The sequence below is a fragment of the Muscardinus avellanarius genome (assembly GCF_963383645.1).
Source record: "Muscardinus avellanarius genome assembly, chromosome: 3".
In the NCBI taxonomy this organism is placed as follows: domain Eukaryota; kingdom Metazoa; phylum Chordata; class Mammalia; order Rodentia; family Gliridae; genus Muscardinus; species Muscardinus avellanarius.
Window position 1 is genome coordinate 160957190 of NC_137788.1, and position 27987 is coordinate 160985176.

At 44.7% G+C, this 27987-nt stretch overlaps 1 protein-coding gene across 4 annotated transcripts in view; it reads left to right on the plus strand.

Annotated features, from left to right (window-relative positions):
- The window catches only part of TJP1 (tight junction protein 1), a gene marked incomplete at both ends in the record, with an annotated part of 242849 nt that overhangs the window by 172610 nt on the left and 42252 nt on the right, over positions 1-27987 (plus strand). For all 4 annotated transcript variants that reach the window (XM_080691058.1, XM_080691059.1, XM_080691060.1 and 1 more), the window contains 4 exons: positions 9862-9918; positions 18797-18921; positions 20180-20282; positions 25733-26009. In XM_080691058.1, coding sequence (XP_080547184.1) covers positions 9862-9918; positions 18797-18921; positions 20180-20282; positions 25733-26009 — 562 coding nt within the window. The remainder of the gene's footprint in view (positions 1-9861; positions 9919-18796; positions 18922-20179; positions 20283-25732; positions 26010-27987) is intronic.

A 27987-nucleotide genomic window follows, 5' to 3' on the forward strand; every position in this document is an offset into this window, starting at 1 on the left:
GTTTAAGACTTCACAAGTAGCATGAATCAGGACAGCAGTGGAGAGGCCTCGCAGCACAAGCTGCTCCGGCCAGCTGACAGTGTCTGGAGGGAGGCAGACCGGCTCTGCCAGCTTTTCACAACAGGTTGTAAATCTGGAATTTTACATAAATTGCCTTGGCTGAGATCTTGGCAGCTGACTTAATTTTTGTATCTTTTTGTTTTGGAATATGGTACCATATGTATCAGAGTGTATAAAGCAAGTGTGCATTAGTGAATTATGAGTTGCTCTAAAGTGAACACCCATGTAAACACCATCCCTCTGTCAGCAGGGCAGGTCCTGTGCCCAGAGGGAGCAGTAAAATAGGACAGAAAGGATTATCATTAATTAGCCCAAAGTTTCTGTCACTAAATCTGGGGTCTGCAATGTGAATCCTGGACCTACCCCTTAATAGCTGTTTTCTTAATATGTTGAAAAATATGTGGATGCAAAGATGCAGGCAATGTTCATCTCGGGTAGTTGTGTACTCAGCGCAGGGCCGCACATTATGCCTGTGTGTGTGGTACTGGGGGTGGAACCCAGGGCCTTCTACCTCTGGGCTATACTCCCAGCTCTACTTTATTTTTAATTTTGAAACAGAATCTCACTAAATTGCTGAGTGTCTTGCTAAATTGCTAAGGCTGGCCTTGAACCTTTGATCCTCCTGTCTCAGCCTCCCAAATATTGGTATTACAGGTGTGCACCACCACACCCAGCTAGTTAATGTCTTTTTAAAACTTAAAATGAAGGCCAGTTTAACATAAGAAAAAAGGGACATAGGAATTATGGTTATGTATGTATGAATAAGCAGTTATTTTCTCTGGACAAAGGTCAACCTATAGATTAGTAGTTTCAGCCCAGCAAGATGTTTTATGATTGCATACAGGGTCCTTGGGCTTCTGAGATACTTGTGAAAATTTTATTACAATGGCATTAAGAATTAAAGTCTTAGCCAGGCGTCGTGGCACACACTTGTAATCCCAGCATTTGAGGGGAGGCTGAGACAGGAGGGTCGAGGTTCATGGACAGCCTCACTTACTTAGTGAGACCCTCTGCAACTCAGTGAGACCCTGTTTCAAAATAAAGAATAATAATAATAATAAATAGGGCTGGAGGTGTAGCTCGGAGGTAGAATGCCCCCTGGGTTCTATCCCCAGTACTGCATTTAAAAAAAGAAAAGAAAAAAGAAATAGTGTTTAGCTGGGCACAGTGGTACATGCCTGTAATCCTAATATTTGACAGGCTGAGAAAGGAGGTTCACAGATTTGAGGCCAGCCTCAGCAACTTATCAAGATTGTTTTAAAATTTAAAAAGGGCAGCTGTGGGTATAGCCTGGAGGTAGAATGCTTTTGAGTTCAATCCCTCAAAAAAAAAAAAAAAAAAAAGGAGAGAGAGAGATGCAGTCTTTAGTGTGATGGACTAGGCAGTCGGGTTAAAGACTTTCACATGCAGCGCCCAGTTTGGATGTCTACCTAGTGTGGTCAGTGATTGGTTCAAGTTCTGTTTGGTTTTTAGCTGTTGAGTCTCGTATCTCCATCTGCACTTTCTGCAATTTATATCCTCTTCCCCCAAGACAGACTGAAACACACACACACACACACACACACACACACACACACACACCCTCCTCTCTCACACACATCTTTCTTTTCTCTCTCTTTCTGGTTAGGTATACTAGTTCCTAATATGCTTTTCTAAAATAATCTTTTCAAAATTCAAGTCTGATTATTTTTCCCCTAACTGCCCCCAAACACATATTCAAATTTATCCTAAAAAGTAAAAGAACAAAATCCATAATACGGGCAGTAGACTCCTAGTGGCTTGTCTGACCCGCCTGTCCCTGTGGCCTGTTTCATGCTCTCCTTGCTTTCTGCTTGCAAACAAGGCTTTCTTTTTCGTTTCAAGCAGATGCTGCATTTCCTACTGAATTCCTCTTTAAGTTCCTCCAGTGGCACCTTTTCTTTTCTTCATAACCTGGGGTGGTGACTGTGACCATGATGAGCATTGTGTGGCACTGAAGATTGAGCGCACAGTCAGTCTGCCTCGGAGCTCCGCTCCCAGGCCCTTCCCTTTACTGCATTGCTAGGCTGTCCTCAAACCTGTGATCCTCCTGTCACAGCCCACCCAGTACTGGGGTTACAGGAGTGTACCACTACGCCAGCTAAACCTGGGATTCTGTGTATCATTGTGAAATGTTTTGACCATCTGGTTCTCTCCTAGAGGATAAGCTCTGTGAGAACCAAGGTGGTATTGATTGCGTCTCATGCAGTTGAATGAAGGAGACACTCGCCTGCCCCAGGGCTTTTCCTTGGACTGTTTTGCTGCCTGGAAAGTTGCCCACTTTCATCCCTTATTCACCTAGCTCCTGTCCCTCATTCTTGTCCTCAGTAACTTGATTGCAAGCCCAGAAACGGGGTTAGAACTCCTGTACTCTGCCCCCACATAATAACATACTTAGTTGAGTGTTGATTATCTGATTAACTATCTGATGTCCCTTCTAGGCGAGAGTGGCTTTTTCTTTTGTTATTCACTTACAACATGTTCCATTAGGGCGTGTTAAAATGAGCCTGGGCACCCCAGAAGCCATCTCTAAGCCTTGCTGCCGTTCTCCTGCTTTGTGGAGGGGAGGCAGTGCCGAGTGGCCATTCCACAGACACCGTGCTCAACGCCAGGCCATGGGAGCAGCATTCTTGGTTTGGTTGTTTCCTAGACCAGCAATTTCTCATCTCCAGTTTCCTCTTTCTTTCCTCACACTCACTGGGTTTTCAAAGTACTCTAGTGAGTTCTGCCAGCATGTATCATTTTTCAAAATCACTGAAGAAATGGGTGGATGCAAGTATATTTTATTTATTTCAATCTGTGGCATGCTTGTTGTCAAGTTACTTTAAAGTTTTATAATGAAACCCATTGAGGTAAACAGATTATAGGTACATATAGATTGATAGGGTTTCAGAGTCAATATGCCTCATTGCTGAGTACCTGGATTGAGAAAGAATATACACAGTACTGTATCCTGATACAAATCAACTTATAAAAATCTACTGAAAAGGAAATTTGGAAATCAATTGTATTCATAATAGCCTCAAAAATTAGAAATAATTCTAACCAAGAAGATAAAAGACCTCTACAATGAAAATTATAGAACGTTGAAGTAGCACCTTAGAAGATGAAAAGACTGCCCATACTTTTGGATAGGCAGAATATATATTGTCAGAATGGCCGTACTACCAAGAGCAGTCTATGGGTTCAATGCAATCCTTATTAAAATACCAATGTCATTCTTCATAGAGCTAGAAAAACAGCCTTAAAAGTTGTAGGGAAGAACAAGAAGACCAGAAATGCCAGTCTACACTTGATCAGCCACCACAAGACCTGACTTCCAGTTCTGTTGCGGAGCCTCAGTAGCAAGGCGGCATGGTATTCGCACAGAACAGACCGGAGGCGCAGAAGATACAGACAGGCCTTCACACTTCTTGCTACTAATTTTTGACAAAGTAGTCAAAAACATAGCGTTGGAGAAAATATAGTGGAACTTCACTCAAACACAGAAATCTTTTCAACAGAGATGATGTTGGGAAAACTGGACATCCATCTGTAGACAAATGAGATTCGATCCCAGTCTCATAACCTGCACGGATCAACTCCAGATGGATGGAAGACTAGAAATCAGAGTTGAAACTTTGTAGTTCCTGGAAGAAAACATACAACCAACTCTCCAAAGTATAGACACTGATAGAGACTTTCTCCATATGGCTCCTAAAGCTCAAAGCCAGACTTGGTGGTGCACACCTGTAATCCTAGTATTTGGGAAGTTGAGACAGAGGATCACAGGTTCGAAGCCGTCCTCAGCAGCTCAGCAACTTAGACTCTGTTTTCAAATAAAAACAGGCTGGGAGTGTAGTTTTGAGGTAGAATGGCCCTGTGTTCAATTCCTAGCACCACAGAAAATAAAAATAAAACAAAACAAAATAAAAACTTTGAAATCAGGAAATAAAACCAAGAATCAAACAGCAAATTAAAAAGCCTGTGTGCAGCAGAGGAAACAGGAGTCTTTAGAGAGAGCCTACAGAATGGGAGAAAGCCTTTGCCAGCTACTCCAGTAAAGGACTAATAGCTAGACTATATAAAGAACTCAATAAACACAACCCTTAAAAAATAATCCAGTCACAATGGGCGAGTGAACTGAATAGATGGTTTTTAAAAGAAGCAGTATAAATGGCCAATAAATAAATGAGAAAATGTTCACCGTCATTAGCAGTCAGAGAAATGCAAATCAAAAACTACACTTAGATTTCATTTAGCCCCAGTTAGAGTGACAGTCGTCGAATACCAACAGTAACTGCTGGTGAGGATGGGAGGAAATGGGCACCCTCATGCGTCTCGGTGGGGTTGTGAATTAGCGCAGCCCCTGTGGAGATCAGAGTGCTCCCCTCAAAGGACTAGGGATGGAGCCACTGTATGGCGCAGCGATTCCATTCCTCAGCATCTTTCCAAAAGAATCGAGGTCGGAGTACTCAGCCAGGCGGCATGCCAGATGCTTGTACTCCTGGTGTTTGCTAGACTGAGGCGGGAGGGTCCCCGGTTTAAGGCCAGATCCTCAGCAACTTAGCAAGGCCCTGTTTCAAAATAAAAAATAAAAAAGGCTGGGGTGGGGGGGCGTAGCTTGGAGGTAGAATGCCCTTGAGTTCAATTCCAAAAGGATCGTATGTTTTCTCTTACATGTGGAAGCTAGAGAGAATATAAGAAAAGGAATTTGAGATGAATGAGGGGAGAGACCAGTAGAATTTTGGAAGGGGATTAAGGGAGGGAGATGAGGATGGGAGATGGGGAGGCGGAGGAAGGAAATAGTTAAATAACACTGTGCTTATATATGAAGGTGTCACTGGAGGAGGGGTGGGTTTGTATGCAGAAGGAGGTAAACCAAGTGATACCAAGTGCTGTGCACATGTATGTTGTATAATTATAACACAATAAAGTATACATTTTTTAAATATAATTAATTTTGCAGAAAAGTTAGTCTTTCTTGCCACTGTTTTCAGTGGGGTTCTTATTCATTCCTTTGTAATGCATTTATGTTCATCTCTTAATCTTTTCGTTCCTTTTTGGCGCCTCTCCCCGGTATCTTTCTTGGTTTTAATGGTTAATTTTTTGGTGTGTAGAGGGTGATTATGAAATAGTACTGTGGCTCAAAAATCAGTGTTGCACAAAAGCTGTTGTTCAGAGAAATGTCACTTTCTTCACCCTGGCCACCCTTCCCCCTTGTCCCTCTGTCAGCTGTGAGAAGAGGATGTGCCTGCCAGGTTCCTGATCCCAGTACTTGGGAGGCTGAGGCAGGAGGACCACGGGTCTGAGGCCAGGCTCAGCAATTGAGACCCTGTTTCAGTAAGAAGTAGAGAAGGGCTGGGGGGCAGCTCAGAGGTAGAATGCCCGGGGTTCAATCTCCAGCACCCCATCCTCCAAAAGAGCCGTTAAAAATTCACAGAGGGTTGGGGCATCTTCGCATTCCTGGCTCAAGCTCATCTTAATTCCTGCTTTCTGTTGTGGATGGAAAAAAGCCAGCAACTACAACAGAGCCACCCCGAGCCACTTTTGGCGCCCGGGAGAAATCAGAAACAGTTCCAAGTAGAGGTTCCACTCGCAGAAGGGACCTGGAGCAGCAGCAGGAGCTCCTCTTTCCTCTTCTACTCGGTTCTCAATGGGCTGTGTGCTCTGAGGGGCGATCGCCTTTAGGTCTTGCTCCACGTCTCAGGCTTGGCCTGCAGACCTCCGCACCCCGCGCCCGAGCGTCCCTGTGTGCTCTGCTGGTTCTGGGCACCTGCCCCGGGCGGCCAAGGGCCATGGCAAGCTGAGAGCCTCTCCAGCGCCCCCTTGGCGATCGGCTCCCGGAGAAGGGATTTCGACTGTCACTTTGCGCGTCCCTCTTGCGTTTAGGCTGTGGTGGTGCTAGGCTTTGCAGAGCTTTCTTCTCCCTGTTGTGCACAGCGCGGGGCCCACCCTGCCGCCGCTCGGCCGTCCCGTCTGTCCTGACTGCCTGCAGCGGGGAGCTGGAGTTCTGGCGGGAAGCCCTGCCGGGTCGGTGATCTGGGCAGTGTCTTTGCCAGCTGGAGCCTAGAACAAAGAAACCAAACAAACTCTTGGCAGGTTCTGAAATGTAGCTTTTTGCTTCTTCAGAAATTGTGATTCTAGTCAGTTCATGCAGACTTAGAAATGTACGCAGAACTAATCCAGCAACCATGAGTCATAATCACTTTTGATGCCTGTAGTGTCTCACTAATTACTGAGTTTGTAGTCTGTGCATTGGGATTATAGTCCGATAGACATTTGCAGCTATGAATACCTTTTTGCTTGATAATCTTATTCAATTTCTTAATTTTTATAGGTGAAGGAACTGAAGTCACATTTTTAATTTATAAAAGATGTGGGCTCTGGTCTTGTTATTTCTGGGCTAGTTCATTTTTCTCTTTAACAGCATGTTTCATAGTTACTGGAACATAATAGTACTAGAATCATTTTTAGTGTAATAATAAACCTTTCCCTTGGTCTTTTACAAGCCTGAAGCTTTGGGAATGACATTAGTAATTTTTTAGAAGATCCTGTGTAAGTTATGCAACTATTCATTCTGTATTTTTAATAAGATGAGCGATAAGCTTGTGGCAAGAATGTTAAGTCTTGAAAGTAATTTAGTTGAATAATACACGGCCATTATAAACGAGCACAGAAGGCCCACAGTGAATGTGAGACTTCTCACCCGCGTTCTGTTTCTGAGCCGCACATGCTCTTGTTTCTTAGGGATTCTTCCGCAGGGAATCTCCCCCTTCCTCTACAGTATCAGATTCTCCTCATTAATGGTCAGCTTATCTTTATGTAGTACTCATGGAAGTAGTTCTTAGTAAATTCAGTGTTGCAGCTATGTCTTTAGTTCATTTCAGCTTCAGTTTCAGACTGATTTACTAGGAAGTGAGTGCTTTGCTGGAACGTTCACCCCACCCCCAGTGTTTTATGACCACTCCAAGTACAGCAAGGTTGGAGGCCTGTTGCTGTGGGCTCCTGAGCTCTGGCCGCTGGGCCTCCGCTGGCATTGCACTCTACTGGCGTCTTACACACCAGTGGGTGTGTCCGTCACCACCCCTCCAACCTCTCATAAGGAGCCCTCCTTACACAGACAGCCGTGGCTAGAAATCTCTGTCCTTGCCACTAAAGCAAATGAAAGGATAGAGTGCAGAGATGACATGGTCCATGGATTAAGTAGAAATACATTCCTCTGTGTAAAAGGGGAGCGGAGAAGGGTGGTGGCGCAGCTTCCATCAGGGTTCAGTGTGCTGGTCAGGAGCCTAACCAGTGGCTTCATCTGAAGCCCAAGCCTCGTTACCTTTGGTACGTAGGTCTCCTTCCACATCACTCAAGCTAGTAAAGTTCATGTGGCTTTTAACAGGGAAGCAAGCTGTGCCATCACTGCTGGGGAGCATTGAGTTGTTGGGACGTGGGCTTCTTAAATTCCTCCAAAGAAAACTACATTAATTTTGGTGCATAATGCCAAGAACAGGTGTGTGTGTATGTCTGTGTGTGTGTGTGTGTGTGTGTGTGTGTGTGTGTGTGTGTGTGTATTTTTTTTGTACTGGGGGTAGAACCCAGGGACATTTTACCTTCAAGCTACACTCCCAGCCCTAGGTTTTATTCTTTATTTTTTTGAAACAGGGTCTCACTGAGTTGCAAAGGGCCTCACTAAGTAGCTGAGGTTGGCTTCGAACCTGCACCATCCTCCTTCTCAGCCTCCCAAGTGCTGGGATTACAAGTGTGCTCCACCACGCTCCGCTTATTTTGGTATTTTTTGTTTCCCTTGTACAAAAAATAGAATCAAACTCCTAATGTATAGACCCCTTACTAACAGTAGGATAACCAATTTTTTAATTACTGAGATGTAAAATAATCTTCTTAAACATGATTAGATTTTCTGAAAACCAAGTTAAAAGTAGATATTCATCATGTCCAGGTAGGAATGGGATTTGGTGGACGTAGTTTAAAATGGCGTGCCAGTGTGTTCTGACTGGGCACAGGGAAAGCAGGAGCTAAGGCGCAGACGCAGAGGCATCATCCGGGCCTTGGCTCCTGAGATGACCACTGTTAACAGTGTGCCTTCCCCGCCTTTGTCCTACTCCAGGGTAAGCAGAATTGGAATGCCCAGGTGCAAGTCACTGCATAGCCTAAAGGTGGAGGATGATACACTGCGCACCCTGACGGCTGCTATCTGGGGAGCCAGTGCTGTCAGATAACTTACCACTTGGACTGATGGGAAGGGATCCGCAAGGCAGGGGCGGTGCTCCTGGTGGACCAAGTGGGGGAGAAGGCACCGCTTGTTCTCCATGTCAGCTGGGGTCGGACAGACTGGCAGTTATTGCAGATATTTTTATCACATATTTTAGTGGAACGGTTGATCTTTAATCAATTTACCCATACTGTCATTGCTTCACATTGATGGAGGAGTTCTTTTAATGCACTCAGTCTTGGGTCAGTTTTTGTAAAAACACAAAACAGCTTTGTTTCCAGTAGAGGTCTCATTAAAGGGAGGTTTTGCTGCACTTGATTGGAAGATTGAAACCAAACGCCCCTAAAGTTGGCAGTTCTTATCTGTGGGAGTGAACAGAGAGATCCTTTCTCTCTCTTCTTTTATTCATCTGGCAGGAAAGTTAATCCAGTTGCTTTGAATTTAGGGAAATAGGCTTTCTTTATAAGGATTCATTTTTCCAAAGTGGCATTAATCTTCAATTAAAACTGCTGTGGGAAAGGAGTAAAGAGCCCTTGGTACCTTGATGGCCACACTCTCGTGAGGTAATGGCAGAATAATAAAACAGATGCTACTTGTGAAATAAGCACTTAGGGTATCGGGGATGAGGGATGTTCTGAGAAAGTCACGTGTGGTGCTCTCCCCTTTCATCCATCTCGAGGTAGCTCTTTTATTAAATTTACTTACAAATATATTTTAGAAGCCCTGGTTTCACAAAATGTTAACAGTGAGACTGAGTTATTTTAAACCTCTGAGAGCAATTAACCCCACTGAAAAGAAAATGTCCTCATCCTTGAGATAATTTTCCCCATGAGCACTTGTGACAGGAGATGAACCTGAGTTACGCTGGTGTGAGTAGGGCCTCGTTGGAGCTTACATTGTCTTTATTTTGGGGTGAGTCTCAAGGGAATTGGGGATTTGGGGTCACTTTTTTGGTTTATTGTGTTTATGTACATGTGCATGACACATATATTAGAAAAGACATTTTTGTCTATGGTGTAAATGAAGCTTGAGAAAGTGATTCATAATAAAATATAACTAGGTGGAGCAGTAGCATTTGTGATATAAAGCACCATTGGCCAGACCCATCGAGATGGTCTTATCTATTTTTCTGTAAAGTGTGTGTGTGTGTGCGTGTGTGTGTAAAATTACTGAGTTCAGAGATATTTAATTTTTCCTTCCTTTGCATAATACAAGGAATGCTTTTAGATGTGTATGGACTACAAGATACTTAAAAATAAAGTTTTCAACTTTTGTTCTTGTCTAGCTTAGGTTAGTATAAAGTAGCCAATTAGCTCAAATGTGGGTCTCAGCGGCCTTGAGTGAGTATAGAGCAGCATCTGTCCAGGTTCAGTTAAAACAAAGGAAGTTCCTGTGTGTCGTTTCCTGTCTCAAGAGCACACAAAGGCCTTCATAACGTTTGCGCTCCTGTCAGATTATCTTTAATATCAGCAGTGTGAATTTGGCATTTTGTTGTGCTGAATTGTTTGCTGGGTGTTCTGGGTCACTTTATGGAGAAGGGTTTCTTGAAAGGTAAATGGCTTGCTTTCTTTTCTTTTCAGAGCACAGCAATGGAGGAAACGGCCATATGGGAGCAGCACACGGTGACGCTTCACAGGGTGAGTTTCTCTGGCAGTAAATAACCAGTGTCCTGCCGCAGGATCCTGGCCGCTGGGAAACAATGGAGGGAGGCAGATGTCAGGAAGCCCCACGAAAGGGGAAGCGGCTATATTCTCTTGTTTAAAGTGAGGCCTGCAGTCAAGCCTTTACTAAGGTCAAAAGTGAGCATGATTGCTTTTTCATATATCCTCTCGGTGCTTACTTGTGTACGTGCTGTTTTATTTCTGGTGAAGTTATTAAAAGTTTTCAGTGATCAAAGACTATACATTATAAACTTCCTCAGCCCTTCTGACATATGTTTTGTAGGCTTGAGGTTTAAAATTAAACTCGGTCAGGTATATAATAAAATCTTGAAAGATATTTGTTCATTTGAAACTTGTAGATCCAAGCTCTTGTTTAAACAGTTGCAGATATGTGGAAAGGGATGATTAGTAGGCTTGCCAGGAGTAAGAACTTTGAAGTGAAACTGCCCTGGATTTGAATCCCGTTCTGCCTCTCTGCTTTAGAAGTGACCCACCTCCCCTTAAGACTTGGGTCTCCCATGTGTCAGACGGTGCTAATAGTGCCAGTTTGTGTTTTACCAGTGCCTCCCTAAGCGCCTCCCCTTTGGTCTGGAGAGAGCTGACTCCTGGGTACCCTCCCTTCTGGAGAATGTGTAGAGATCGGAGCATGTTAAGTACAAGCCATCGAGCTGCTTGTGATCCCTGCGCTTGGGAGGCTGAGACAGGAGGATTGCACAGGTTCGAAGCCAGCCTCAGCTACTTAGTGAGGCTCTCGGTAACTTAGTGAGACTGTTTCAAACAAAGTATAAAAATAGGTCTGGAAATATAGCTCGGAGGTAGAAAGCCCCTGGGTTCCACCCCCAGTACCACAAAAAGAAAAATAATAAAAAAGTCCAAGCCATAGGCCTCACACTTATTTCTACCAGCAGTGTCTATTATTAGGAAAGTTCCTGGACCTGCAGATGTTAAAGAAAACAGTTATTTCAATTGGGATCTACGTGATTTGTGTTTTACTAAATGGTGGAGGGTTGTTTGCAGTTTTTGCTTATTATGAACCTACTTTTTTTTTTTTTTTTTTTTGGTGGTACTGGGGTTCCTGGAAGCCCTTCTACCTCCGGGCTACACTCCCAGACCTAGTTTTACATTTTATATTTTATATTTGGAAACAGGGTCTCCTAAGCCAGCGCTCACGGCTGGCTTCGAACCTGCGCGATCCTCCTGTCTCTGCCTCCCAAGCGCGGGGATTACAAGCGTGCGCCACCACGCCCGGCTGAACCTACTTTCTTATACAAGTTTTGATACAAACACTATTTTACATATCTCTTGGTAAAGACTTAGTTATGGAATGAATGACTGTGGGTAATTGTTTAATTTTGTAAGCTGCTGCTGAGCTCTGTGCCCCTTGCGTTCTCACCAGCAGTGTACGAGAGCTCCAGTCTTGTTCTCCTTCACACTTGGTATTGTCAGGCTCTTTTCGTAGCTTTAACCACTCTAGTAGATGTCTAGTGATGGTCCATTGTAGTTTTAGTTGGCATTTCTGTAAAGACTAATGATGTTGAGCACCTGTTCGATGAGCTTGTCATCAGCATATCTTCTTTGGTGCTCAAGTCTTTGACCCATTTTTAATTAGATTGTTTATTGGAGGTTTTAAATACTGTAAAATATATAAACTAAAATTGATCATCTAGTCAGGTCCTTTGTCTGTATTTTAATCAGGCCGCCTGTGTTTTGGTTGTTGAGTTGTAGGAGTTCTGTATTTATCAATTTGCAGTTTGCAAACATCGTCTCTCAGCATGGGACTTTGTGCCCTGAGGGTCGTGTGCAGAAGCTGAGCGAAGGGGGTTTTACTGCGCCCTGGCTCCAGGCTCCTTACCTCACCAGGTTTTGTTCTGCCACCATGCTTTGCCAGCATGGGGCTTTCCTTTTTCTGTTTTGTCTTTTTGGAAGCAGGGATTGAACCCAGAGCCCACATCTGCAAAGCAGCGCTTTGCCACTGAGCCGCATCCCGGCCCCTGCTTTGCGCTTTGCCACTGAGCCGCATCCCGGCCCCTGCTTTTTCTTCCCGTAACAGTGCCTTTGGCAGAGTGTCAGTTGTAAGTTTTGGTAAGGTCCACTTGGTTCCTTTTTGTTTTATTGCTCACTCCTTTGTTTTTGTACCTGAGAAGTCTTTGCCAACCTAAGGTCACAAAAGGCTTTTTCTGGATTTTCTTCTAGAAGTTGTATTGGAGTTCAGTTTTGTGTGTGGTATGAACTATGGGCAAGAAACTTTTTCACGTGGGCATCTTAATATTTTCAGCAACTGTTTTGTTGAAAAGAGTATTTTTTCTCCCTTTAGTCACTTTTCTACCTTTGTAAAAATGAGTTGCCATGCATGTGTGCCTGTTGTGGAGCCTGGATTCACACTCCCTCCATGCCTGCCCGTCTTGCTTACTCCTGTTCGTTGCTGCAGCTTTGCATTATGCGGACCCTCTAAACCTGTGACTTAAGCAATAGTTTTGGCTGTTATACTTCTTGTGCCTTTTATTTTTATCTTTTGAGATGGGGCTTTGCTGTATTGCCCAGGTAATATTGCCACCTCAGTCTCCCGAGTGGCTGGAGCTACAGATATGCACTGCCATGTCCAGTAATTATTATTGTAAATAAAGGTTTGTTTGTTTTTTGTGCTAGCGATTGCACCCAAGGGCATTGTACCTCTGAGCCACATCCCAGTCCCATTTTATTTTTTATTTTGAAACAGGGTTTCACTAAGTTACAGAGGGCCTCCCTAAGTAGTTGAAGCTGATCTTGAACCTGTGATCCTCCTGTCAGCCTCCCAAGTACCAGGATTCCAGGCATCCCCCCAAACAACACATCCCAATCCCATGTCTTGTGAGCTGTACACTCCTCTTCTCTGATGTCTTTCAGTACTGGATACAGGTTTGGTGTACACATTCTGCACAGGTTTTATTAGGTTTCTGGCCATTATCTTTGGTTTCATGGTGCTTCTGTGGACTTTAAATTACTTCAGTTTTTGATTGTTCTTTGTTAAAATGTAGAAATACAATTGACTTTTTTAATAGTAATCTTGTAACCTTCCCAAACATACTAATTTTAGTAACTTTTTAATGGATTCCTTGGGACTTTCTATGTAGACCTCTAGTCATGTTGTCTGAGCATAGAGGCAGTTTTCTTTTTTCCTTCCTAAGCTGTATGCTGTTGGCTTCTTTCTCTTACCTGCACTGCCTAGAGCTTCGGGGTGCTGAGTCGGAGTGGTGAGCAGGCATCTTGCCCTGCTCCTGGAATTAGGTGTGCATGATACTGGGGATCTAACCCACGGGCCTTTTACTTCTGGAGTCACACTCCCAGCCCTGTGTTATTGTTCTAGTTTGAAACGGGGTCTCGCTGAATTGCAGAGAGCTTTGCTAGGCTGCTGAGGCTGGCTGCAAACCTGTGACCATCCCGTCTGAGCCTCCCAAGTAGAGATTACAGGCGCGCGCCATCATGCTTAAGTGCTTTTGTAGGTGCATTTTATCAGGTTGAAGACTTTTGCATTTTGCATTTTGGCACATACTGTATTGAGGAAGTTCTCTTTTAATTATTGAAAGTTTTTGAAAATCACGTGAATATTGGATTTTGTCAATGCTCTTATTTTTCAAGTACTTACTGGTGTTATCATAGAGATTTTTTTCTTTGTGGATTTCTTGAGTTTTGATTGTTGAGCAGCTTTGATTCCTAATGAGTTATACTTGATGTTAATATATTATGTTAATATATTTTATGTTGCTGGGTTGATTTGGCACTCTTTTGTGAAGGTATGTGTTTCAGTGTTGATAAGGGACAAATTGGTGGTCCCTTTTTTATCTGGTTACAGTATCAGGGGAAAGCACTGATCTTGGAAGGAAGGTCTAGGGGTGTTCCTTCTTCCTGTGATGTCTGGTGGTTTGTGTACCATTGATGCTATTTTTCCCCTGGGCATGATTGGTGCAATTCAGTAGCATAATAACCATCTGTTAATGGAGTTTTCTTTGTGGTTTTGTTAAATGTTCCCTGATAGCGGGCAGTGTCAAGGATCTCTTCATGTGCTCACTACTGCTCATTTGTACATCCTCTTTGGAAAAGTGTCACTTAAATCCTTTGTTCATTTTCTTTATTTTTTTGTGGTATTGGGGATTGAACCCAAGGGCATTTTACCTCCAAGCTACACCCCACCTGACCCTTCCAGGCTCAGTGATGGCGGGCACCATGTGCGGGTACCCGCGCCCACTGGAGCCAGAGCGCAGTCCGCTGGTTCCAGAGGGGGCTGAGGGTCAGGCTGGGCGCCACCTCTCTTGCTGCTTGTAACTTGCTCGGGTAGTTTAGTCCACTTTATGTTCCCTCAGTGCTGGGTGCTTAGTTATGCCCAGTGTAACTCAGCTCTCTGTGAGGCCAGTCATGGAGTTCTTTAACAGTCCTTTGTAGTAGTAGTAAAACACAAACTGCATATTTAAGTTTAAAATTTTTAGTCTTCATATTAAAAAATGTAAAAAGCAGGCAAGAAACTTTTTTGTGTGTGTGAGTCTGGGAATGGAACCCAGGGACATTCCACCACCGAGCTACACTCCCTGCACTATTTTTTATTCTTTACTGTGAAACAGCTTCTCACTAAGTTGCAGAGGGCCTCACTAAGTATTAGCTAAGGCTGGCCGCGAACTGCGATCCTCCTGTCCCAGCCTCCCGAATGCTGGGATTACAAATGTGCACCACCACACCATGCAGAAACTCATTTAACTCATTTTTACAACAAATCTTTAACTCAGCTGACATACTTTTTTTGTTCTTGTTTTTTGCAGGTCTGAGGATGGAACCCAGGGGCATTCAACCAAGCTACACCCCTGCCCTTTTTTTTTTTTTTTTTTGAAACAGGGTCTCACTAAGTTGCAGAGCCTCACTAAGTAGCTAAGGCTGTCTGCAAACTGCGATCCTCCAGTCTCAGCCTCCCAAATGCTGGGATAACAAGCATGCGCCACCGCACCCAGCTCATACTTTGTTTTTCTTATATTGAGTCATAAAATTAGTGTTCATCTTACAGTTTCAGCATAGTTCAAGTAAGACTAGCCACAGTTAAAGAGCTCCACAGTGAGCCGAGTGTGGTGGCGCACACTTGAAACCCTCGTGCTGGGGAGGTGCGCACAGGAGGTTTGCAGACAGCCTCTGCAACTTAGTGAGTCCCCTGTAACTCTGTGAGACCCTGTTTCAAAATAAAGTATTAAAAATGGGCCTGAGGGTGTAGCTCAAGGTAGAATGCCTCTGGGTTCCATCTCCAGTTCTTATTAAAATAAACAGTTTTGTAGTCACATATCACATGGCCATCATACTAGCAAGTGGGTTTGTAGGTGAAGATGTTTACTTCATCTAGAGGGTTCTGTGTTCTACTTCCTGCCGTCACAACACCCACACTCCTTTCAGATTTAATCCCTTAAAACACACACACACATTTCATAATCCCTTTAGAAAGCAAGTGGATTCTTAGGAATGAGTTGGTCGTCTCTGCCGCCCGCCCCCAGTGCTGGGGATGAGGTCCAGGGCCTGGCGCCTGCTAGGCAAGTGCTTTACCACTGAGCCACATCCCAGTCCCTACTGTTTGATTTTCTGAAGCAGAATTATAAAAAAGTACTTGTGTACTAGTATTAATAGTATACTGAAGCCTTAAAGGGTACAAATTGTAGTGAAAACAAGGAAACTAGTCAGGAGATAATGCATGAGTGAGCTGGTCAGTGTTTCACCTCGGGTGGTGATTAGGGGGTAAACTTGGGACAGGGGTGCCAACAGAAAGATGTCCTTCAATTGGAAAATGAGTGAAGGATTTGAGCCGACAGTTCTCTAAGAAGACATGCTCAACCTGTTAGCACCAGGAGATGCATATCAAACACAGTGAAATCCCCACACCCCACTAGGATTCCCCGCCACCTCCACTAGGATAAGCACAAGAATAGACACCAGCAAGCCATGACAAGGATATGGATAAACTAGAATTTCACCCATTGCTGCTGGAGATTGACAAGGAGCATCCACTGTAGGAGCCAGTTTGTGGGTTCCTCAGACATTCACTGTAGACTTAGCATGTGCTCAGCAATGCCACTCCTGCCTGTGTAGTCAAGAGAAGTGAAACCCACGTCCACACAATGAGTTAGACACAGACGTTCATAGTGATGTTCTTTGAAATGGCCAGAAAGTAGAGCTAAAACAAATGTCCAAAAAGTAAGACAGGCTGGGGATATAGCTTGGACATAGAATGCCCCTGGTTTCAATCCTCAGTACCAAACAAATGAATACCCTAACCCAAAAGTAGATAGCCATTTTAGTTAAGGAATAATAGCCAAATATATCTGTATGATCAAATCATGTTTAGCAATAAAAATGAAGTACCGATACATCTCTAGAAATTGGTAACTGTCAACAGAAGTGCATGCCTACTTTCTTAGAGATTGCCAAATTCTCCTAGAGTGTAGCAGTTTGCATGCCCGTTAGCATTGCACATCTGGTATTGATATTGAAGCCAGTAATGACTTTATTATAAATTTAGATCAGCCTCCCCAATATTACCCAAGATCTTTTGTGTGTATCTCTGGAAAACTACAAAATAAAAATAAGCAGAGGTCAACACCACTTGAAGGCTTATGGTAAAGGCATTTATCCCAGGATTGTGAGGTCAGTGCATTAGGGATTTCCTGGGTGTGCTTTACCCTGTGAGCAAATCTAAGTTGTGTGCTTATCTCTACGGTCCTTTGGCCTTTCTAATATGTTAGCTTCTGTTAACTTACGCAAGGAAAACCTGGTTTCATACACATGCTGTTGAAAAAGAAAGGAGTTATCTTAGCAGCCCTTTCAGGTGATTGTGGGTAGTCACTTTTGATTTTATACCAGAACACAACAAGCAGCAGCTTCCTAAAAGATGGTTACAGCGTGCTGTCTAACAACGCACAGTGGACTTGTGGTATTATTAGAGGAATTCCCACTGGCCTATTTTCTGCACGATTTTATAATCACATGCATGGTCTTTTGCAAAGTGCCGGTTCCCAGAGCTAGGCACGCCTTTCCATACAGTACTTGTTAAAATCACTTGCTAATATCCCCATCATCTCATCAGAAAAGCCTGTTAAGTACTGAAAAATGTTGAGTGTATAGTAACAGATTTTTCCAAATTTTAATTTTAAGATTAATTTTTCATTGTTAGCAAATACTATCGGTTGTTTTTCTTGAAGCAGCAGGTATTCATTCGTTTTGGAGAAAAATTTCATCAAATTATTAAGCTTGGATAGTTGTTTATTCCTTCAAGTAAAAATAGTGTCTGGTGCCCTCTTTGCCCTCACACGCGCGGTTGGGCGGCCACGGTGAGCTCCCGTCTCCACAGACTGGAGCGCCCTCCTCGTTTCCGCACTTGGGCTGTTGGACAGATGCAGTAAGACTCAGGGCTGAGATGTAGTAAAACAGCAGTTTTTACTGCGTCAGGCCACTCTGGAATAAACTGAAACCTTGTTTTACACTGTGCTTGTGGTAGTGCCTGGTGAGGTTTGCCGCCACCGTCTTGCCTTGTATCTTGCTAAAAAGACATTCACTCGCGTGGCCACCACTCACCAGCCCCTCCATCCTCCAGCCCTTAGCAGCAGCGGGTCTAACGTGCCCTCTGTAGATCTGTTTATCAGTGTTTTATGCAAGTGCGATAGCGTCTTCCATGGGGCCCTGGCTGCTGTCTTGCTCAGCAGAGTCTTCGGGCACCCGTCTCGGCAGGTGTTAGCACTTCCTCTCTGTCCAGGGGCTCCTCAGTGTGGACGCGCACCCCGCTTTGCCCTCTGCCTGCGTCTGTCAGTGGGTGACTGATGCCGTTGCGGGAGTTCACGTGTCGGTCTTGGTGGATATGTTTTCATCTTTCTTGCTTATCTACCTAGAGGTGAAGTCAGTGGAGCTTATTTCTTTTTAAGAAGAGTTCTTTTCTTTTGCCGCTTGAGTAGGCCTTGTGCTGGAAGGGAAGATCGTGACCTCCACCCTGTTCCTGGTGGAGAGAGTCTTCTCTGTTGTGGGCTGGACAGTTTCGGAAGTGAGTTGTTATTTTTAACCTCATGTGGTTTGGATTATAGACCGTGGAAATATAGTACAACCTTACACAAAAACTCATTCCTCTGGCTTAGCGATTCTGGAACCTTAAGAAAATATATTTTTTAAGCTACTGAATTTATTTCTATTCTATGGAATGGTTTAGATTTTCTGAAGATTAGGTGATTTTTAAATAACTTGGAAATATTTTGAATTGGGCTGTCTTTAATCATTGTAGTAAAGATTTTTAGTGCTTTCAGAACTTTATGGTTCATTGTAATTTGCTTTAGCTACAAGTATAAGCAATGGAAAATGCCTGTTTGCTGTAACGAATGCACACTTTGTACAACATGCACGAGACAGTATGAGGATGTCTTCTGTTTACTTCTGTAGAGATTTTTAGAGGAGGTGAAGGAAGTTGAAATAACTAAGATTTGATTTTCCCCAGCTTCTCCTGTGTTCCGTTAGATGACAAGTGATGTATGTGCCATGAAGCCTGTCATTCCCCGAGGCAGTTGCTAGTGTTTGTGACGACCACACTGCGCACTGCCAGCGCCTCGGGACCTCTCGTAGTGATCAAAAATAAACTCAGGATTTCAGTGTTCTTAGTTATTTTAGCTAATAAGGAACGTTTATGTAATTGAGAATATTTAATTTTGTTATGTTCAATATTTAATGTATTAGAACATGCATTCTTATATAGTCATTCTAACTACTGATCACAGAATAAAACTGTAACGAAGTTAACTTTGGGGATTGTAGCATATGCTGTAATGAACTTACTTTTGTCCTCACTAGCTATATTTTACTGTAATTACTACCGTAGGCTCCTGGATTTGGATTCGGAATTGCGATATCTGGTGGAAAAGATAATCCCCATTTTCAGAGCGGGGAGACCTCCATAGTGATTTCCGATGTGCTGAAAGGAGGGCCCGCGGAAGGGCAGCTACGGTAAGTGCTGCTGTCAGCGGCCAGCCACGGCCTGTTCCCTGTGACTCTGCTGGGTTCACCCCATCCCTGTGTGGCTCACTGGGCATCCTCCTTAAGTGAGTACATGTGCACTTACCAGGAAGGAAGCTTTATCTCTGGTTTAAGTTAAAGCTAGTATCACTTACTTTAAATAGAAGGTAACTGTAAAAATAAAAATAGAAAACTTGTAACTTGATTTAGTTAGAATCTAGTTTTCAGGAACCTCTTACCCCAAGTCTTGCCCTTTTTGTGTGGTAAGGAGATAAGCAAGATAAAGAGAAGCAAAAGAAATACACTGGAGAATAAAATGAGATTATAATCACAAACATTACAAGAAACTTGGAGATGGAAAGGCTTCATTTGCTTTTGAGGTACTAGACTCAAACTCAGGATCTCAGCATTTGGGAGGCAAGCACTCAACTCTAGGCTGTTCCTCTACCCCAAGACTCAACTCTAGGCTGTTCCTCTACCCCAAGACTCAACTCTAGGCTGTTCCTCTACCCCAAGACTCAACTCTAGGCTGTTCCTCTACCCCAAGACTCAACTCTAGGCTGTTCCTCTACCCCAAGACTCAACTCTAGGCTGTTCCTCTACCCCAAGACTCAACTCTAGGCTGTTCCTCTACCCCAAGACTCAACTCTAGGCTGTTCCTCTACCCCAAGACTCAACTCTAGGCTGTTCCTCTACCCTAAGACTCAACTCTAGGCTGTTCCTCTACCCCAAGACTTAACTCTAGGCTGTTCCTCTACCCCAAGACTTTACACTGAGCTGTCCTCAGCCCAAGACTTAACTACGCTGAGCTGTCCTCAGCCCAAGACTTAACTACGCTGAGCTGTCCTCAGCCCAAGACTTAACTACGCTGAACTGTACCTCGGCCCAAGACTTAACTACACTGAGCTGTACATCAGCCCTAGACTTAACCCTTTACAAAGGGATTTGCTTTTTCTAGCTGGATGACCTACTGCCATCTATTGCTCTGAATCAGAACTACCAGTAAATGCTCTGTGTATTGTGGCACTTGTTACGTCCTGTGGGAAACATTGTGTTAATGGTCATAAAAAGTTAAATGGCCTGTGGTTAGTTGCTTATGGAAGATATGAAAGTAAACAATTTGACATTATTTTATCATTGCTCTGAAGGCAAATAGATTAATTAGCCTATTATAAGCAGTTCTTTTAATAAATTCTTTCCAACCTTCTCTGGCTTTCCCCCTAACTTGTTGTGTGATTTCTTCCCCTAGGGAGAATGACCGAGTTGCGATGGTTAACGGAGTCTCAATGGATAATGTGGAACATGCTTTTGCTGTTCAGCAACTCAGGAAGAGTGGGAAAAATGCAAAGATCGTAAGTGTCCTTCATCTCTAACGTATTAGAAGTCCCAGCTGTTGATACTAGTCTGCTGCTTAAGCCTTTCCTTTCTCTTTAAGAAAATGAAAAGTGAAGTGGAAATTCCAGAGTTGCTTGTGTACAAGTAACGGTGTTTCTTCTAATACTGTGGCTCAGTGCAGCCTTCTCTTCTGAGCACTTGGGCTGGGTCTTGGGAAGCTGTCAGTGGCCCACGTGGCCATGCTCCGGTGTGAGTCTGTGTACCGGGGCTTTCGGGTCCCTCCTGACCCCTGGCAGCATCGACTTTCCTTCTCACCGCCACAGTCTGAGGGGAGAGAAGGCTCTGATTTTCTTCATAGAGTTGTTCAGGGTGTATTTCATGTTATTCTTTTATTAGATGCCTAGACTTTTTATTTTATTTTCTATTTCTCTGAGAAGTCTACTTTTCTCAGAAAGGATACAGGAATTCAGTTAACTCCTGGTGACTGGGATAGCATTGGGAGGTAAAATTTGGCGTCTGTGGCACAGACAGGTCCACGTAGCCGTTTTGCTTAGACGCCACTGACGCTGGAGAGCCTGCTCAGCTGCGTTCTTGCTGCTGCGACCCAGCTCCTGAGCCCCAACACTTGGAGAAAGGAGGACTGCTTACGGGTGGGAGATGTCAGTCCAGGTACAGCCCATTACACCAGCCGCTCAGCAAGAGTGGGAGCTGTAGGTCCTCAGGCCTTCGTGGACAGGCACAGTCCCCACGTCCACATCCCAGGCCCCCCTGCACCATGCCCCTGCCTAAAGCAGTTCGCCCTGGAACCCACCTCCGAGCATGGCTGCCTCCATAGCATGCTGGCCAGGCAACATTTGACTTTGAAGCCTTAGCGGAGCTCCTGGCCCCTTCCCCCAGCTCATTCCTTTCTTGCTCTTGCCCACTAGACTTTGAAGGACTGGTGCAGGCATCTGGTGGAGTCTGGGTGGTGAGATGGTTCCTGCTCTGTCCACTGTGAACCTTCCTACTTTCTAGAAACACTCACAACCATGGCGGGCCTGGTAGAAAGAGTAGGCCCGTGGTTAGGGTCGCTTGCATTGCCATTCTGCATGTGCACTGTCGTGAGGCCGGAAAGGCTGCTCCTGAGACCCTGCACCCAGCAGCTCCCGGGCCCTCCTCCCTGGTGTGGGCGCCAGCCAGGTCTGCTGTATCGCACAAGACGCGTATTGGTAATGGCATTGTTCTGAATAACAGGCGTTTTCTATGTTTTCACAAACTCACTGTAATTGTATTTTTTACAGCTGTAATGTTATTTTTAAATTGCATTTAATACAAAGACTGCCTATTAGATTATACAGAATTTAATTTTTTTTTATAACCTGAGGCTGTAGTCTTTACAGAAGCAAATTGCTTGTTTTTACAATGACCTTTTTTTTAAGCATTGTTGGTTGTTGAATAAACTATAGATTTCCTCCAGTAGCTGTTCATTTGAGCATCATCATTATTGTTCAGAGTGTTTTCAGATTGGTCATTGCACATTCCAAAGAAGGACCTTTGGTAAATTGGTTTCCCCCTCCCTTGAGTTGGTAAATTCCACCCAGCCCTCCTAACTTCTTAACATTCCTTTGTAATTCTGAGCTGTTTTTTTTTCTTGCAAAATACTAAGCACACATACCTCACAATCATAATGTATACAAGGAAGTTATATTCCTGCACTCTAGACTTTTTCCCATAAAAATGATTTTATAAAAAGGTCGAATACCAAGAGTGTATAAAGTAGCACGTTTGACCCAGCGCGTAAGGACGGATTGGGGCAGCTCGAGCTTTATCATTTGGCTGGAGGCGCTCAGAGCCCCGGCCTGTGCTCTGCGCTGTGGGAGGGCCGTGCGGAGTGTGGGTGAAAGTGTGTTTTAATCAGCAAAGAGCAGTTGCTTATTTCTGCATTTGAACAGCTGGAATCGTGTCATTAATTTATGTTCGGTCTTTCACCACCACGTGACTTCTAGAGTAAAATCCCACTACCTCAGATGTGGCCTTCCACTGACAGCTGTCTTTATTCTTCTGTCATTCCCAGCCATAGCCAGAACATCAGAACCTTGAAATTATTATATATAAGGATATTTATTTTCCATTTTGAGTAGCCAGTTTCTCTCCCGACATCTTTTTACTCATCTCTCTGTGCTCTGTGCTCTTAGATTGTGGTGGTAGTTTGTTTATATCTTTGTCTTCCCATAAACTAAGAGGGCATTAGGCATTAGTTTTAATAAATGATTTTTGTTTAATTGAAATGTGAGAGTCCTGATAACTACCATGAGTATGCTAATTTTTTTTAATTGTTGATGAAGGAAACTAGAAATAGATTTTTTGTTTATAACACAATGGGCATATAAAACCTTCACTAAAATTCTGAACAGTAAAAAAAACATTGTGGAGGAAATAAAAAGACCTTGCTTGCTAGCGTGACCTCTGTGGACCTTTGTGAACCCTCTAGCAGGTATGTCCAGAAGGCCCGTGTTCACTTTCCACAAGGGTTTCAAATAATACTGCCGTAGTGAAAATTGTTTCTAACTGCGCAGTGTGTTTAAGAGTAGCTGGTGTGTGTGTGTGTGTGTGTGTGTGTGTGTGTGTGTGTGTGTGTGTGTGTGTGTACTGGGGATTGAACTCAGGGACAGTCTACCTCCTAGCTACACCCTAGCCCTTTTTATTTTTTTGTTTGGATACAAGGTCTTTTGACAAGTTGCTGAGAGCCTTGCTGAGTTGTGGAGGCTAGTCTTAAACTTGTGGTCTTCCTTTCTCGGCCTCCCATGTACTGGGATTACGGGGGTATGCCACCACACCTGGCTTATGGATGATTTTTGATACTGTACTGCCCCTTCAGAAAACCAGTATGATCCAGAGTTTCTTTTAGTCAACATTTTCTGACACGTTGCAGTGATAAACTCAAATACACTGCATGTCTTATTTCCCATTTGGTATCTGTGAGTATAAATTGATCACAGTGATTTTTCTTTGCCTTCGCACAATTTTGTTTCAACATGGAAGTGTTTGATTTTTGTGTTGTCGTATTTGTTAAACTTTCATTTGATTGGTTCTACTTTGTGTCTTGCTTACAAAAAAGATTTCTGTTCAAGAGGCTTTTTTGTGTGTGTGTGTGGTACTGGGGGTGGAACTCAGGGGCATTCTACCTCTGAGCCATACCCCCAGCCCTATTTTTTTTATTATTTATTTTGAAACAGGGTCTCACTGAGTTGTAAGGGCCTCACTAAGTAGCTGAGGCTGGCCATGAACCTGGATCCTCCTGTCTCAGCCTCCCAAATGCTGGGATTACAAGTGTGCGCCACCATGCCCAGCCAAGAGTTTTCATAGTTAAATTTAAGCATTGTTGTCAGACCTGCTCTTAATATCATTCAAGTGACTTTATAACTGTTAACCATAATATAAGTCCAAGAATCATAACAGGATTGGACCTTTTAAAATGAGCTAAGCACCAATTGGATAAAATATTTCATCATGTGTCCAGGCAGTGCCTGGTAGGCGACTTCTCAGGGAACTTGAATCTGCATAGGCTGGCGGGTGTATGCTGTCATGACTGTAGCACTCCTCTGAGACTGAGAATCACTAGTGCATCACGCTGGCAAAGAGGTTCTCAAGGCCTGGGAGAGGATGGCTTTTTTCCATTTACATGTTATGTTACAAAGGAGACACTGAAGATTAAGGTATTGACAGAGAGCACGTTGGGATTGAGGTAGTGGTGAGACTGGACACGCCGTGAGTCCGCTAGCCGTGCATGGGCCAGCGGGCCCTGTGAGGGTGCTGGGGGGCGCGGAGGGGAGGCAGCCCTCTGTCGGCCGTGACCATGCCGCTTCTGTTCTTCAGCTTCAGGACCCTGTTTTCAGAAAGGCCTGCTCTCCTCGCTCTGGAGGTGGAGGTAGCAGGAGAGAACAGAGATGGGGGATGAGCGGGCAGACTTGAAGTCAGTGATGTAAAGATGACAGTTGCAAGTAACCTGGAAGGTGGTGGCTGACAGAGGCGGGTCCTGGGGTGGGTGGGTCAGAATAAGAGCTCAGGGGAGAGGGCTTTTCAGACACATAGAAGATCACTGAGTCTTTGAGACCAGAAGAAAGAGATACTGAGTAAATGTGATGCCATGAAAATTAGAAGTGGAAAGGGAACAAAGGAGCTGAGTGATTTTGGGGTCCTGGAAACAATTTCCAAATACTGTGTTATCAAATTTCATTAAGAGGCAACAACATGTAGGGGAGAATTGCTGACCAGAGCAAAAGTTCTGTTTTGTCAAGTGGTTTACAAAGAACCTCATCAGCAAAGTTGAGCAATGCAGCCTTCCAAAAGTAGAGGTGCAGCCAGGCATGGGCACACGCTTGTCATCCCAGGACTTGGGAGGCTGAGACAGGAGGATCACGGGTTTGCAGCCAGCCCCAGCCACTTAGTGAGGCCCTCTGCAGGTTAGTGAGACCCAGTTTCAGAATAAAAGATAAAAAAGTAGGACTGGGATGTAGCTCAGAGGTTGAATGCCCCTGGGGTCAAGCCCCAGCTCGGCGGAGGTGATGCGTAGTGCCTGTCTGGTGTCTGTGATGGCAGATGGTTGAGGGATTGAGAGTAAGTTGTTTCAGCTGAGGCAGCCTGGAGTCCTTGCACATGTGGGAGGGAGTGAGACCAGGCTAGAGGCCATGGCACCAGGACAGGAGAGTGTGGAGCATCGGGAAGCCAGTGGCCGCTGAGAGTCAGGCGGGAAGTTGAGCGCTGCCCCAGGAGCTCCTGCACGTCTCTGAGCGACACAGTGGGTGTCGCTGTGAGAAGGCAACTTAGCCAGAAGACACTGCACGTAGATCTTGAACTTGGAATGAAAGAAATACGTAGATGGGAAACAGCTGCTAGGAAAGAAGCCAGGAGAAAGTATATGTACCTGTGCCGACGGGATAAACGGGAGCAGTGCAGAGACAGGGCAGTTGCTGAGTGGATTAGAGCCAGCAAGCCGAGTGACTGCGAGTGTACAGCAAATAAGTGTTCCTCCTAGAGGTCTGGCGGGGCGGTGTAGGCCTCAACGTCGATTAATTCTAAAATGTCATTAAAGAATCTAGTTGAGCTTGCAAATTTGCTGTGGTTTTTGTAGCATCTGCAGTACATTTGGTATTAGCATGTAGTGCCTCGCCTTTCTTCCAACCACCAACTGTTATTAGCGTCCCTTTAAGTTTGTATTATTACACCTGGAGGATTTTTCTCATTAAGTAAATAAGGATTATTGAATCCATTATTCCTAATTTGTTATTTGATCAGACCTGTTTATCAGGAGAGTAGAAAACAGCCAATATAGAAATGTAAAGTCACAATTCTCTTTTAAGTTAGTGTTTTATATCTCCCTGATCATATTTATTTTAATATGGAAGAGAAGGTATTGTTTCTTTCCCTTAGGAACTGAAAGTACACATACAAAAATCAGTTTATGTTACAGTCTTTTTTTTATTTGTAGACTATACGAAGGAAGAAGAAAGTTCAGATACCAGTAAGCCATCCTGATCCTGAACCAGTATCTGATAATGACCAAGACAGTTATGATGAGGAATTGCATGATCCACGAAGTGGCCGAGGCGCTCTGGTGAGCAGGAGGAGTGAGAAGAGTTGGGCCAGGGATAGAAGTGCAAGCAGAGAGAGGAGCTTGTCTCCACGCTCAGATGGCCGGTCCGTGGCCTCCAGCCAGCCTGCCAAGCCCACCAAAGTCACATTGGTGAAATCCCGAAAGAATGAAGGTATTCTCCCCAGTTCCTTGATTATTATTTTCACGGGGAATCTTTCTAATTTCATCGAAAAGTATAGCTGTCACGCCTTCCTCACATCTGTGCTCTGTGGCTCTCTTTCTCTGCTGCGTGGTCGTGCCCTGTTGCTGGGAGTCACATCCTGCGGCAGTCTTTGGGGCTGACCATGTTCTCTTCTTGAGTCATATTACTGGAGCAGATTGCCCTCCCAGTACATTGTCTAGTAGTTGGATTCTGGATTCATTATTGCCATGAGAATAGCTGAATACAAATTACGCCAACAAAAAATGTCACGCCTTGATTAAATTGAAACTTTACTGTTTTTCTTAGCTGTGAAAGTCAGTAATAGTGTGACCATGGGGAGAAATCTTGGGGCCTCTTTTTGGCAGGCTGTTTTTTAAGGGAAGGACTGAGGGAATGAATCCTTATGGAGCACTTCTCCACAGTGCAGGACTTTAACATTTTAATACTGAAGCCCTGCTGCTTTCTCTCACTCCTTGTCAGATTTGCGTGTTTTAGAACGCGGGTCTGTAGCTTCCTCCTGCTGTGGGCATGCGCAGCTGATCACCTGGATCAAAAGGTGTCGCAGTACGCAGACCGTGAAGGCTCACTGTAATCCGCTTCCCCACCCGACGGGTCTCTTCCGGCAGCCGTCCACCCTCCAGTGGACAGACTGCTCAGCACTCGCGGCTTCTGCTTCATCACCACTCGGTCCTCAGCCCTCTGCGGCCCACTGTCTGTTGCCCTGGCTCTACAACTGCCAACAGAAAATCCAGTAGACACTTCAGTCTCCATCCTAACTGCTGTTTGTTTGTTTGTTTGTTTGTTTGTTTGTTTGTTTTTTGGTGGTATTGGGGTTCCTGGAAGCCCTTCTACCTCCGGGCTACACTCCCAGACCCATTTTTACATTTTTATTTGGAAACAGGGTCTCTTAAGCCAGCGCGCGGCTGGCTTGGAACCTGCGCGATCCTCCTGTCCCTGCCTCCCAAGCGCGGGGGTTACGGGCGCGCCCGGCTTAACTGCTTTTTAAATACGATTTTGCATTGTGAGCCACTGAGTCCGTTTTTGGCTTTCCTAACACACTCTGTCTGGGCTCCAGCACTCTTCCATATCGCTGGCCTGTGGGTCTCTGCCCCAGCCTCTCCGCCCCCTGAGCAGGATCTTGTAGGCAGTGGCCTCTGCCCCCCGCCTGGGCGCCGCGCGGCTCATTCCTCCAGCGCACACACGTGCAGGCCGGCGCTCCCCGCGTGCGGAGAGGGCCTCACTGAGGAGCTTCTCAGCGCTTCGGGCTCTGTGTGTCAGTTGGACGCAGCTCCTCTTAAAGTAGTCAGTTCTCCATGTTTCTTACTTCTTTGTATCATGGATATGTCCTAACCTCCTCAGGGCCACTCCTGCCTGTCTCCTCTGCCTTCTACTGCTACCGCTGTCTTTTCAGGGGGCTCTCTCTCTCTTTTTTTGTGGTACTAAGTATTGAACTCAGGGCCATTTTACTCGAGTCACACCCCCAGTCCTATTTTATTTTTTATTTTGAAACAGGGCCTCAGTACTTGCCGAGGCCATCCTTGAAACTGGGGTCCTCCTACCTCAGCTTCCCCAGCATGGGGGTTCTAGGCTGCGGGCACTGCCGCAGCCTGCTCTCTGGATGCCTTGGTGGTTGTGTGGCTTGCTCTGTGGTGCTTTTCTGTCTTACCCTTTTGCCTCTCTCTTTGCTACTTCTCAGTCTCAGGTCCACTAGAGGTAGGACCTTATCACACCTGCCAGATTCTGGCTTTTTGATGTGTGTGCTTGCACTGCCCCATATTACCCCAAACTGGCACCCAGATCGCCTTAGGTTTAGTTTCCATATTTCTTAGGTGACATTTTAGCTTTAGGACTTCTTCCTCAGAGATACCTGCTCTCTGAGTCCTGCTGACCCCTGTCGAGACTGCGCCTCATGTCTGGGACTGCCACGGCAACATCTTTTCTCCCCGCC